The 15118-nt window shown below is 37.4% G+C and overlaps 1 protein-coding gene across 3 annotated transcripts in view; it reads left to right on the forward strand.

Moving 5' to 3' along the window:
* Positions 1-13863, forward strand: part of LOC108338072 (uncharacterized) — a 28286-nt gene extending 14423 nt beyond the window's left edge. For all 3 annotated transcript variants that reach the window (XM_017574754.2, XM_017574755.2, XM_017574756.2), the window contains 9 exons: positions 511-753; positions 845-978; positions 6572-6761; positions 6878-6937; positions 7013-7252; positions 7898-8156; positions 8231-8436; positions 12444-12494; positions 13207-13863. In XM_017574754.2, the coding sequence (XP_017430243.1) occupies positions 511-753; positions 845-978; positions 6572-6761; positions 6878-6937; positions 7013-7252; positions 7898-8156; positions 8231-8436; positions 12444-12494; positions 13207-13497 (1674 nt within the window). In that variant the 3' untranslated portion in view covers positions 13498-13863. The remainder of the gene's footprint in view (positions 1-510; positions 754-844; positions 979-6571; positions 6762-6877; positions 6938-7012; positions 7253-7897; positions 8157-8230; positions 8437-12443; positions 12495-13206) is intronic.
* The last annotated feature ends 1255 nt before the right edge of the window (positions 13864-15118 follow it).

Consider the following 15118-nt stretch of genomic DNA (forward strand, 5'->3'; position numbering starts at 1 on the left):
GAACATATGAATTGTATTCTCAGCATAATTTAATATATCAATTGTTCTACCCTAAATTGTGAGAATATCAAATGTATATAACGAGACTTAAGAGAAACTATTTTCTTCTAATTTGTGAAAAACGAATATGTACATACAAAAAATGAGTTGTAATTTTGTGTTACAGAAACTTATATGTAGACCAGATAATTACAACTGTTATGAAGGAAAAACAGAGAAGTCAGTTATAATTCACAGAAAAACAGAGAAGTCAATTATAATTCACAGTTATAATTTTATCTTAAGTATTGTATCTTATCTTTATTTAAACAAGGGAAGTTGGAAATATTGTATGGTTTAATATTTTGGGATTCTTGATGATTGTATTCTTTTTTAATTTAATTTAATTATTTTATTGTTATATTTTAACCAGTATGTGTGTGGGATGAAATACAATTTAGATATCCTTCAACCTTTTTCCTTTTTATACATTATTTTTGGGCATTAACTAAATTATTTTTGACCAACCAGGTTTCGAGTGATGTGGCCTCTGTAAAGTTGAAAAATGCCATGCTTGTTAAAGCATTACTAACAGCTCATGATATATTAGTTGAAGAACTGCAAAAGATTAGCAAAGCAGTTGGTCAAGCTATAGATATTTCAGAGGTTCTGTCCAAACGGAACAGTATGAAGTTAAATTCTATTCCGCAATCTGATCAGTTTACAACTGAAGTTGAAATTTCAGGTCAAGGCAAGCCACAAAATGGTCCCGAGGTCCTTAGGCTTTATTTGAAAAAAAATTGGTGCTTGCTTTTCCTTTTATGTCACTCTAGGATTTTATTAATTAAGTGGTCTGTTCTTGCAGGGAGGAAATGGAGCTCTAGCTTTTGAGAATGCTGAAAAGCTTTGTTCTTTGTCTACGAGAGAGCTGTTGAACTGTTATCATTCAGTGGGAAATCAATTGTTGTATTTATGGAACATATTTCTAAAGTTCCACAGGTTTGCTTTTTAAAGGCTATGATTCAGAAGTTTGGGTTTGTTTACTCACCTAATATGTGATAGGGGAATAAAAGTATACGTAAGGAGAAATAAAGGCGGGAAGGAGAAAATGCCCGTTAGAAATTAGGAGGGAGTTTCGGTTAGAAGTTTGTTAGAGGGAAAGGGGAGTATAAATAATAATTAGTGGAAAAGGGCGGGGGGCATGAGATTAGTAATTGTTGTTGACTGGAACATTAGTCCAATGGAGGGAGATCAGGCTTTCTTAGGAGGGATTACTATACAATTGTATTCTTGCTTCATTGAATAAGAGAAGTATATTCAGAGAATTATAATCTGTTGGTGTGGTTTATTTGCTTTCTTGACTTCTTGAATTAAGAAGTCCAACAATATTGGTCTGACCTGCCGGATCCAGATCGAAGGAGAGACGAGATGGAGAACAGGGTGAGTGCATTGGAGGGAAGATTCGATGCCATGGAAGCGACGTTGGAGGAAATTCAAGCGGAGATGAGGGGAATGGCTCGAAACGTGAATCGCGACCGGGGGAGACGAAACGTGAATCGCGACCGTGGGAGAAGAGGGAACCAAGGGAGAAGTTCTGAAGGAAGTCATTCGGTTAATGGAAGTCGGGATACAGAGGAGGATGAATCAGAGGAAGAATCGGAGGAAGAACGCGATGTTCAAAAGAGTTGGATGAAGAGAGTGGAATTACCCACTTTCGAAGGGATCGATCCGATGGGATGGATTGCTAGGGTGGAGAAATTTTTTGAATTACAAAATGTGACAGAAAGGGAGAAGATGAAGCTGGTGTACATCTGTATGGAGGGAGGAGCGAATTATTGGTTTCGTTTTTGGAGGAAGAAGGTGAAGAATTCTACCTGGGCGACATTGACGAAGGCGATGGTCAGGAGGTTTGGAGGTAGACATCGGGAAACAATCTTCGAAAAATTGGCGGCAGTGCGACAAAGAGGAACGGTGGAAGAATATGTACAGGAATTCGAAGTCCTGGTGGCTCAGGCGGCTAGCGTGACGGAGGAACAACTTCTCGGATATTTCTTCGCTTGATTACAAGAAGAACCGAGGGATCTTGTTAGACCTTATGATCCGCGCGATTTGTTAACCGGGATGGAAAGGACACAGGATGTGGAGCAATCGGGATTAGTGGCGAGGATGTCTGGCGGTGGTGGAACGATGAAAGGAGGATCGACGTGGGGCAAATATGCGGCCAGCGCGGGCACTGTAGCGCGAACGGAGACCTATCGCGGGTCATCGGAGAGGCAGGGGAGCAGCGGCAGAGGTCTCGGTCCAAAGAAAGATGAGACGACCAGAACCGCCGGTTCGAAGGTAGAAAGCAATACAGGCGGAGGCGGCCCGAGTCGCGGAGTGCGAACTCTACCATATCCGGAATATCTCAAGAGGCGAGAGGAGGGCCGCTGTTTTCATTGTGAGGGTCCTTATAGCCCCGAACATTGTTGTGCGGAGAGGAGTTTCAAGGTGATGATTATGGGGGCCGATGACGAAGACGAAGAAGAAGTGGCAGAGGCAGAAAAGGAGGCGGAACAATGATGCATGGAACTATCGGTGTATTCCGCTGGGGGAATCGCTCAATCCAAAACCATGAAGTTGTCGGGGTGGATTCGAGATCGGAGAGTAATCGTGCTCATCGACAGCGGAGTGAGCCATAACTTCATTTCGACAAGTTTGGCGAACGAGATGGGTTTAGAGAAGGAGGAGATGGCGCCGTATTGCGTTTGCCTGGGGGACGGCCAGAGAAAGGAAATGCGAGGTCGTTGCATGGGAGTTTCATTGATACTGGAAGGCATGGAGATTAAAGAGAATTTTTACCTCTTTGAAATAGGGGGAGTCGACGTCGTGCTGGGAGTAGAGTGGCTGGCCACGTTGGGGGAAATTAGGGTGGACTGGAAGCAAATGACCATGAAGTATGGGACGACAGAAGGAGAGGTAGTGATAAAAGGTGATAGCAGATCAATGATGAAGGTCATCAATCCCGAGGCATTGCAGAAGGAAACAGGGATTGAAACGCTAGCGGTGGTGTGGGGTCTGCATCAGTCTAAAACAGTAGCAGAAAACTTAGGAGCAAAGGGTTTAACTCCCATGCAGGAAGCAAATCTGGAGAAGATCTTGGGGGAGTTCGAGAGGGTGTTTGAGATGCCACAAGGACTTCCTCCTGTCAGAAAAGTGGACCATCAGATAACCATTAAAGACGGTACTGAGCCAGTGAATGTGAGACCATATAGGTATCCTCACTTAATGAAGGCTGAAATAGAAAAACAGGTTCAGGAGATGTTGGGCCTGGGTATTATTAGGCCCAGTAATAGCCCATTTTCTAGTCCAGTAATGTTGATTAAAAAAAAGATGGGAGCTGGCGTTTTTGTGTAGATTACAGAGCTTTAAATAGAGCAACTATTCCCAATAAATATCCAATTCCTGTAATTGAAGAGCTTCTAGATGAATTATATGGTGTAGTTTATTTTTCTAAGGTGGATCTCAAATCTGGATACCACCAGATAAGGATGAAGGAGGCCGATATACCCAAAACAGCCTTTAGAACTCATTTAGGACATTATGAGTTCTTAGTAATACCCTTTGGCCTCACAAATGCCCCGGCCACCTTTCAAGACATGATGAATTCGTTGTTGAGACCGTTCTTGAGAAAGAGTGTGCTGGTATTCTTTGATGACATCTTGGTGTACAGTAAGTCATGGGGGGATCACGAGAAACACCTTAGGCAAGTGTTGGAAGTTCTAGAACAACATCAGCTGTTTGCCAACAAGAAAAAGTGTGATTTTGGCAAGAGGCACATTCGGTATTTGGGACACATGATATCAGAAAAGGGGATCGAAATGGATGGAGACAAAGTGTCTGCAGTGACCGAATGGCCAGCACCCCGTTGCATTAAAGAGTTAAGGAGGTTTCTTGGGCTCACTGGATATTACAGGAGATTTGTAAGGAATTATGGGAAAATTGCCCGACCTCTCACGAATCTTTTGAAGGGGAAGTTTGAGTGGACAACTGCAGGAGAAGAAGCCATGCAAGCTCTTAAAAGAGCAGTGACCACTGCTCCTGTTCTTTTCTGCCAAATTTTTCACAGCCTTTCCAAGTTGAATGTGATGCTTCGGGGAAGGGGATAGGAGCGGTATTGTCGCAAAATAAGAGGCCCATAGCTTATTACAGCAAGGCGTTATCAGAAGGTTCATTGGGCAAGTCAGTTTACGAGAAGGAGTTGATGGCCCTGGTGTTGGCCATTCAACACTGGCGTCCGTATCTATTGGGGAAGCATTTCAGTGTTTTTACAGATCAGAAAAGCTTGAAGTATTTGTTGGAGCAGCGCATAACAACTCAAAACCAGCAAAACTGGTTAGCAAAACTCATGGGATATGAGTTTGATATATATTATAGGACGGGTGCTTCAAACAGGGTGGCTGACGGATTGTCTAGGAAAGGAGAAGGGGAAGACGGGGACAAGACGTTACAAGTGATAACCAGGCCATATTGGCCTAATTTTCAAGAGATTATAGAGGAAGTGGAGAAGGATGAAGGGCTGAAAAAGATAATGGAAGAGATAAAGAATGATCCCGATTCCCATCCTTCTTATACCATGGAGAACGAGAGGTTACATTTTAAGGGAAGGCTCGTGCTGTCAGAAAAGTCTAAATGGATACCAAAGATTTTAGCAGAATTCCATGATTCTACTATAGGGGGACATTCGGGGGTATATAGAACGTATAGAAGACTTGCCCAGGCTTTTCAATGGAAGGGTATGAAGAAGAGGGTGATAGACTATGTAGCTTCCTGTTTGGTCTGCCAACAACACAAATATATGGCATCATCTCCCCAGGGACTTCTGCAGCCATTGCCTATTCCCAAGGCAATCTAGGAAGAAGTAAGCATGGATTTTGTGGTTAAGTTGCCAAAATCTCAGGGGTTTGACACGATAATGGTGGTGGTGGATAGGTTGAGCAAATATGGGCACTTTATTCCCATAAAGCATCCTTATACAGCAAAGGTAATTGCAGAAATCTTCGTGAGGGAAGTGGTGTGCCTGCATGGGATACCAGTGTCAATTGTTAGCGACAGGGATCCTCATTTTATCAGTACATTTTGGAAGGAGCTTTTTAGAATTCAAGGCACCAAATTAAGAATGAGCACCGCATATCAGCCAGAGACGGACGACCAAACTGAGGTACTGAATAGGATACTAGAAACCTATTTACAATGTTTCTGTTCAGAACAACCTAAGGCTTGGAACATTGTGTTACTATGGGCTGAATACTGGTATAATACCAGTTATTAGGGGGCGGAAAAATGCACTCCTTTTGAAACGGTTTATGGCAGACCCCCGCCAACATTAACCAGATTTATTCCAGGAGAAACATTGGTAGAAGCAGTGGCACAGGACTTGCAGACGCGGGATGAAGCTATCAACCAGCTGCAACATCACCTGACTAGAGCACAAGAGCGGATGGTGCAGTATGCGAATAGAAAGAGGAAGGAGTCCAGTATAAAAGAAGGGGATTGGGTCTTCCTTAAGGTAAGACCCCATAGGCAAGTGTCAATACCAACTAGGCTGCATCCCAAACTATCTGCTCGATACTACGGACCTTTCTTGGTTGAAAAACAAGTGGGTCCAGTGGCTTTTAAATTGCAGCTGCCAGTGACCACCATAATACACCTGGTTTTTCATGTATCACAATTGAAGAAAGCTGCGGGGGAGAATAAGGTGGAAGGGGAATTGCCAGAGGAACTACAGGTGGAAGGTCCATTATATAAACCTTTAAAGGTATTACATAGGCGAGACAAAAATCAACAAGGAAAGGAGGTATCCCAAGTTCTGATCCAATGGCAAGAGGGTGGAGTAGAAGGAGCAACTTGGGAAGAGGAATTGTACATCAAGCAACAGTTTCCGAATTTCAAGCTTGAGGACAAGGTTGCTGAGATGGAGGGGGGTATTGATAGGGGAATAAAAGTATACATAAGGAGAAATATAGGCGGGAAGGAGAAAATGTCCATTAGAAATTAGGAGGGAGTTTCGGTTAGAAGTTTGTTAGAGAGAAAGGGGAGTATAAATAATAATTAGTGGAAAAGGGCGGGGGGCATGAGATTAGTAATTGTTGTTGACTGGAACATTAGTCCAGTGGAGGGAGATCAGGCTTCCTTAGGAGGGATTACTATACAATTGTATTCTTGCTTCATTGAATAAGAGAAGTATATTCAGAGAATTATAATCTGCTGGTGTGGTTTATTTGCTTTCTTGACTTCTTGAATTAAGAAGTCCAACAATATGCAAATATATATTTTGTTTCAGCTGCCCATTTGGTCAATTATGGAATGTTTTCTAGCGGAAAATAAATGACACATTAGCTTCTGTTCCCCTTGTTTAGTCGTTCTATATTTCGTTTCAAATGATATTTTTACAAATCCACATTCAGTGCTTCACATGCTGGCATTCTTATAGCGTGAGAATATTGCAGTTAATTGTGACCATTATGCTTAGCAGCTCTTTTCTTTACCCATGCATGAGAATAATAATAAAGCATTACCTTGTTTAATCAGCTATAACATTTCTTGTTTCTAGGGAAAACAAAATAAAGATTCTAGAATTTTTGCATGAGACATGGGCTAAGGATCGAAAAGCTGAATGGTCAATATGGATGGTGTACTCTAAGGTTGAGATGCCTCATCATTATATAAACAGTGAGAGTGATGAGTCTCCCCATCGTGCAGCTAACAAAAGAATTTCCAGTATGTGGAAGCTACCTGATGAGGTAGGTACTTTACTGTTCCTTCATTTCTAGAAAGTAGCTTTGTAGTGGTACTTTGTAAAATTAATTTTAGTGCAAATAACTAATTGCATGATCTTCTTTTGCCTTAAACTATACAGCCTCCTGAGACTGCTGCTACACGTGCAGAACTTCGTCGAAGAAGCATAGCACAAATGAGGGTAGTTATCAGCTCATGAACCAGTAGCTCCTTTTTTCATTTGCACATGGCCTTTGAATGGATTCCATCTTTGCAGATTAATAACCGGTCAATTCAGGATATGCACATATTTGGAGATCCTTTACACGTACCAATTGTGATTGTTGAACGTGTAATGAATGCACCACGTCGAACTATCAGTGATAATTCATACTTGAGAAATTTAGAACTCACTAGCGTACAAACTGGGCTCAACTTGGACTCTGCAAATGAAATATCTGCTACACAAAGTAGTCCTCGGGTCTTGAAGATTGTTGTGTTTGTTCATGGGTTTCAGGTAAGTCTTATGGCCAACCACTTTTAGGAATTAATATTGTATTTTTTATGTGTCCTAGTTTGTTGGATTGTCCAACTTATTTTATAGACATTGGGTCAAGCAAAGATGAACCGATAGTTGGCTGTCTTTCGAGAAAGCTCGCAAACCAAAAACCCTAACCTCATCATTAAGGGTTTTTTGGCATAATAGGAAAAGAGTTGTCGAGATTTGCCAAGAAAGGATTGCATATTTCCTTGTGTGTGTGTAAATGTGTGTGTGTGTGTAAATGTGGCAGTATTCCATGCTCCAAAATGAATCTTGGGTTCATGAAATATAGGAAACATGCTTATTTGCCACTACACATGAAATACATTGGACTCTGAAAATTTGAGACGATACTTGAGTTGAACAGGAAACAAGGCATTAGTTACTTGTACCACCTAAGTTAACACAATTACATTGTCTATCCATTTCATAAAGATTCAACAAAGTTTTATGTTGGCTGTAAAATTCAACAACCATGCTCTTTTTTATCCAGACTTGGGAATGGCTGTGTAAAGAATTTCACCAAAGCATAACATTGGCAATTTTCCTGAGTGTGTTTGTATATTTTTCATTGTTCAAAGATTCTTGGATGCTTATTCTTCATGACTTAAAATGTTTCAGGGGCATCATTTGGATCTACGGCTTATTCGAAATCAATGGCTTCTGTTAGACCCCAGGATAGAATATCTTATGTCAGAGATCAATGAGGATAAAACCTCAGGAGACTTCAGAGAAATGGGTCGGCGGCTAGCTAAGGAAGTTGTTTCTTTTGTTAAAAAGAAAATGGACAAAGCAGCAAAATATGGCAGTTTAGGAGATATTAGACTAAGTTTTGTTGGACATTCTATCGGTAACATCATTATAAGAACAGCACTAGCAGGTGGGTTATGACTTAAGAATTGATGGTTTTCATCTATTCTAAATTACGAGCTAAAAATTGTCTTGTGTTTGCAGAGAGCATAATGGAACCATTTCTAAGATATCTACATACATATGTTTCGGTATCTGGTCCACACTTAGGGTATCTTTACAGTTCAAACTCTTTGTTTAATTCTGGATTGTGGCTTTTGAAGAAACTAAAAGGTACACAGTGTATTCATCAACTAACCTTCACAGATGATCAAGATATTCAAAACACATTCCTCTATAAACTATGTAAGGTAAGAAGTGTTCTACAATGGTTAGAATCAATTAACACAAGCATAAGCTTAAAGTCTATTCTTTTGAATAACTTAATTTGACATGTGACATTTAGCTGTTACTGTAGGAACAATGCATATTTTTGAGGCTAAAAATGCTCGTATACTTTTTATTCATATTGATAACCATTAAATACAAGAAAAACATAACTGAGAATTGATAACAATTCCACTCACTAATCAGAAAATAAATCAAAACTAAAATTACCAATAAATTTGTTGCCACCCATTAACACCCATGTTTCTTATATTTAAAACTCAACAATAGCAATAATGCTCTAATAAACTCTTATAACAAATACTAATTTGTATTGTCAAAAATCCTTGTATTAGTAGAGCTATTGACTCCAAGTATCTCTCTCAAGTTCTTGAAACACCCTGTTGGAAGCACCTTTCTAAAGATGTTTGCCAGTTGGTTTTCCATCTCGCAATATTCTTACATAACTTAATCTTCTTTTTAACTTCTCTAATAAAATACAGCTTGATATTGAATTGATTAGTCTTTCCATGAAAAATTGAATTATTAGAAATTGAAATTGCTGGTTGATTATCTACAAACACTTTAGTTGAACCTGTCTGAACCACATGTAGATGAGCTGGAATTTTCTTCAACCACAAGCCTTTATTAACAGCTGCAATAGCAGCTGTAGATTTCGTTTCTGCAGTTGATACAACTACCATATCTTGCTTCTTGGAAGCCCAAGAAAACACTCTAGAACCAAATATAAAGCAATAACAGGAAGTGTTTTTCATATCATCCAATGAACATCCCTAACACTAATCCATAGAAATTGAATTCTATATTATAACTTGTAGGAATAAAGGATATAAAGTCATAGGGTGGAATCCTTGTGTGTCTCAAGCACAAGAAAGGAACATGTTATATATATATATGTGTGTGTGTGTGCTATCATCACCATCATGCTAGCACATATAAATCATATGCAACAAGCTTGTCACAAATATAATAAATTCTAGGACCCTGCCATGATTTGGTGAAGACATGTCAATTGATCATTGGAATTAATAAACTGAGTGGTAATGTCTCTAGATACAATCTTTTCACAAAATAAGTGACAATCTATCTCAATATGCTTGGTCCCCTAGTGAATATTGGATTTGAGGCAATATGTGTAAACTTGTCAAATCTCAATTCTTTAAGTAGTTGTTTGAACCAAATAAATTCACAAGTGCTAGACGTCATAGCTTTATTCTATGATTGTGCACTAGATTTTGCCACTACATTATGCTTGTTGCTTTTCTAGGAAATCAAATTGTCACCTATAAAGACAATAATATATTTGGAAGTGGATCTCTTGTTAGTAGGACAGCCTGAGTATCCTACAACTCGAGTTACTATTGTGTCCATATAACAAACCAAGCCTCCTTTAATGTACTTTAGAATGTGAATGATTGCATTCCAATGTCATGCACATGGACAATTAAGGAATTGACTTATCACATTGACAGCAAAGGAGAGGTAAGGATGGGTGACCATAATGTTGCTTATTTTCCTAAACAATATTCTATATCTCTTATTATCTGAAAGTTGCTTCCCTTGACTTGGTTGAAGTTTAGCATTGTGATCAATAATTGTGTTAAGGGATGTTAAGAAGTAGACTTTAAGTCTAACTCAACCTTACAAAATAGGCTTATAAGGTGAGATTTGTACCCACTTATATATTGTAAATTGGCCTTATCTCTAGTCGACGTGGGACTTTCAATACACCCTCCTCTATCAAGGCATATACATCTTGAGCGTGTGACTAGACATTAATGGGTGGTTCGATAGTGGCTCGATAGCAAGTGAAACAATAGACCTAACAAACAACAAATTTCACTAGGATAGACTCTAAGTCATGGCCCTGATACCATGTTAAGAAGTGGACTTTATGCCTAACTCAACCTTACAAAACTGACTTTTAAGGTGAGGTTTATATACTGTAAGTTAGTCTTATCTCTAGTCAATGTGAGACTTCCAACGAGGAACTTGGAATTCATTAGCTCTATGTCCTTTAAAATATTCAATGTTTATTTTCTGAGATATTACAATTCTACTTTTGGATTATGTTGTCTCAATTCCTATGAAGTATATAGGTTTTTTGAGGTCTTTTTTCTGAAAATGATGACAAAGGTGTTTTTTCTTTTTGTAAAATTAATGGTGATTGCTACCTATTAGAACAATGTCGTTAACAACATTGCTTGATAGATACACTCAACTCTTGAATGATGATAAAACACAATGATCAGCCTTACTTCAACTAATACCAAACTATTTGACTTATACAACAAAATTGTCTTCAAAATCACTTCAAAATCAGGTAAATCTTTGACCATCTCATATTTTTACATTTTGAGAAGCCCTAGATAGTCATAATGCCCAAGTCTCTTGTGCCATAACTCAACAACATTTTTTTTTACTGAAAAAACTACTTGCCCCTCTAGAGTTGGATTGAGTGGAAAACTTTTGCCTCTCATTTTCACCTTGAACAAATCTATCTTGACCTGCAACATCCTTGATTAAGCAACAATTGTCCTCAAAACACACCTTAAAGCCTTTTTCTAATAGTTGACCGACACTTAACAAGTTTTGGTCTAGGTCAGGTACATACAATACATCATAGATTATTCTATTTCCTGGAAGTGTTGGAATGACAATGGTTCCTATTCCTTTTACTAGAATATAACCGTCATGACCTATCTTAACTTTTGAAAATTTTGAAGGCTTAAGTTCTCTGAGAGCTCCTTGTCATGAATCATGTGATTGGTGCATCCATTATCAATTAGCCAGGATTTACTTGAGATATTGCTTGAAAAACAAGTTGCAACAAAAAGTTGATCTTCCTCTTCTTCATTTGCAATTTTAGCATCTTCTTACTGCTCAAATTTTGTTCTTGAAAATCACAGCTTATTTGAGTCATTGTCGGGTAGTGTAGAAACTTCATAGTCTTCTTCTACAGCTTCTCATAGATCTAAATCCTCCAAGTAGGCTTCTATTCCAACATTCCAAATATGATAATTTGCACCGTTGAAGACTGGTGGTGCTATTGCTGATTGAATCTACTTCCATGCTTTTAGAATTTACTCTCACATGTTCCTTAAGAATAAAGTTCTAATACCAATTGTTAGTAATAGTCCTTCAAGAACTAAGCAGTATTGCAGCAATTGAAACAAATCTTCAGATGAGAAGAAGTGCAACTATTTTGTTTTATAACACACAATTACAGTGTTACAACACAGAAAAATCAACTTCCCAAAAACTAAAAAACATAACTTCCCATTAACCAACTTCCCAAAAACTAAACATAATTTCCTCAACCAACATCCTATGAGTCAGGATATAACTACTCTTAACTGCTTCTTAAAACTGAAATAATGTTTTGATAATTGAAACAACAATAAAACAGAAGTAAAGTCCTAAAGCAAACTCTTAACAAGGCTTTTACACTAGAACTGCAGCAATTAAGGCTTCACCCTCTTGAAGACAAAATGGCAATGAAGGTCGAAAGTGGTAAGAATAGAGACCAGGGCTCTAGAGCTCTGATACCATGTGAAAAAAATAACTGTAGAAAGTAAGCAATTATTATGGAGTTGCTTTTCTTAATGTGAAAGAAAATACATTGGTATTTGTAGGAAAAACGAAATCCTATTTAAAAGGTAATAAATCTCCTGAAACAAAAAAAAAAAATCTTCTGAAATAAAGGAAATAAATCTCCAGACACAAGGACTCTAATTTTGGAGCAAACTTACCAAATAAACTCCTAATCCCAATCCCTTAATTATAGGGATTTCTTACAAACAAATCTATATTTATTATCCAATCAATCTATATTTATTGTACAGTAAATATGCAATATTTACACCATATTTCAACTCATACGTTTTCTTTTAAGGCCTGGATCATATATTGTGTGTAGTTTCATTAATTTGAAGTTCTAATATTTTGTCACATTTCTCTTCTTTTTCAGCGGAAGACCTTGAATCATTTTAAACATATAATCTTGCTATCTTCCCCTCAGGTTTTCCCTTGTCTTCTGACTATTGAAATCATTTCCAGACACTTTACTATCATTTTTTAACAGTGAATACACTTGCATGGGTAAACAAGATTGATCATCTATTTCTTAATAAATGTTACGTGTCTCATGGTGCCTCTGAAATGAATCCAAATGCCAAATAAACAAGATTTCTGGATTTTTCATTTTTTTTTTAGAATTTAAAGCTGGTTGATGAACTTTATATTAAAAAATAGTAAGATTTTGTTGGAAATATTTTATCGTTCTTAATTTAAGATCAAATGGAATACTAAGTGGTTGTTTGGTATTAGAAAATGCTTTTGCTTTCACTTTTGAAATAAAAATGTCACTTATTTTCACTTTTGCATTTTATTTTATTTTTGAAGCAGCTTGTAAACAAGAAATAAAATGGAAATAAGATAGCTTTTTGCATTTAAAAGTGAAAACTATAAATAAAATATATATATATATATATATATATATATATATATATATATATATATATATATATATATATATATATATATATATATATATATATTCAAAGTATGCGGACCTTAAATATGTAAGGAATCTTATGTGTGTGATAAGGCACCATTTCTAAGTTAAGGAAATCCGATTTCAATCTCTGCGTTTTTCTTTTCCCATCCCTATGGCTTATTATTGCTTTTACTTGGATTTATTTGGTTTACTGCTAAATAATTAATTTTTTCAGGATGGTTATGTGCCTTACCATTCTGCTAGAATTGAGTCATGCCAGGCTGCTTCGCATGACAATTCAAAGAAGGGTAGAGTGTTCCTAGAGATGCTCAATGATTGTTTGGACCAAATTCGTGCCAATCCCTCCGAACATCGAGTTTTCTTTCGTTGTGATGTTAATTTTGATGCCACTTCCTACGGCAAGAATTTAAACTCTATGATTGGGAGGGCTGCTCATATTGAATTTCTGGAGTCTGACATTTTTGCAAGGTTCATAATGTGGTCATTTCCGGAATTATTTCGGTAGTGATTCCTATAAAGCCTTGTTTGCATTCATGTTTTGTAGAGCATTCCCACTAAATATCATCAGAGACCAATTCTGGCCGGATTTCAGTCACAAGTTTACTCCGAATGATCTCCGTGGTATGTGTAAATTGGCTGGAGGATATAAACGTCTAAGCTGCATATATAAAGTCTGCTTCAAGATGTTTATTTGCCACTCGTGTACACATAGCTTTAGGAACAATTCTCAGTAGCGATGTAATTATTTTAGGTTGGGTAGATGACTCTTAATGCATATACTAAGCTTTTATCTCACTGATGGAACGGATTGAACACGCATTGGCACGTATTTAAAATTTTTAAATGTGAATTTGGTTTTCTTTTTCTGTTCTATTAGGGAATAAAACAATCCAACCTATTCACCATTGCTTTGTTAAGTTGTGCAATCTACGCTCCTTGACATTTGAAACCGGAGTTCATATTGTATAAAAACACAGAACTGTATATCCTTTCGTTTGTGACAGCGGGTGTGATTCACAATTCAATTTTAAATCAGGAGGAATTTGGACCAAACTTTTGCCCTGCTGATTAAGAGGCTCCTTCTTCCTGCACCCCGTATCCCTATCAAAATTACCTAAGTACCCTTCATTAGAAAATGTTAAAAACCTAACCTTTTCCCCTCCATTGTCGGAAGGGTGGACCTCCATCATTGGAAGAAGCATGTAACGCATTGCACCTCTATTGGTGGAAGTCGCGACTCCTTGCACATCCATTAGTCATAGGCACAACTATCTGCATAGCAGCTTCAACTCGTTGCACCTCCATTTGTTGGATGGTTGTGAAGAGGAAAGCACCGAAGAAAGCATCCTGGGCAACACGAAGAAAAAAACTTGAAGGTTTGATTCCCATTACTTGTATGTTTGTGGGGCAATTTTTTCTGATTTGGAATACATCCCGGATTGCCAAATTTGTAACGTATTTTGGATTTGTTAAAATAATGGATTCTATAAATCTGCAATGTGATTTTGGATTCAAAATACATTTTGGATTATGCAATGTGATATGTATTTTAACAAAAACATTAATCGTTGTATTTCAGTTTTGCATTTTCTACGTAATCTCTTAAATGAATATCATCATAATATAATTGGTTTTTCGTTGTCACGAATTCCTCTTGTTCACTTTTATTGTTATTAATATGTTAGTTGACTTCACTAAACTTTTGGTTATGTCAATAACCATTGATTGCTTATTCGTTTTCAATCTATTAGTATAGGATTGATTAACTAATGTACCGAAAATTCATGATTATTGTTGTTACATAATATCTTCAAAACATTGTGATTCAGTTTACCAAGCAATTTAAAGTGACAATCACACTTTTTTTTTTTTATCTCAGATACTATGACATTTTATCCCTGTTTGTATTTCTTGTACTTACCTCCTCTTTTCGTAGCCTAACAACATTGTAGTCTTCCTTCTTTATTGTCCATTTATCATGTGAAACCTTAAAATTACTATTACAAAACCAAAGGCAACCCAACATACCCATTCAAGTAAATAATCTCAGGTTCCAAATACCTATATATATACATTACAACTTTAGTACATTTCTTATCACTACTTTTTCTTTTTCATACACACAA

This window comes from Vigna angularis, chromosome 7 (genome assembly GCF_016808095.1).
Source record: "Vigna angularis cultivar LongXiaoDou No.4 chromosome 7, ASM1680809v1, whole genome shotgun sequence".
NCBI classification, from domain to species: Eukaryota; Viridiplantae; Streptophyta; class Magnoliopsida; order Fabales; family Fabaceae; genus Vigna; species Vigna angularis.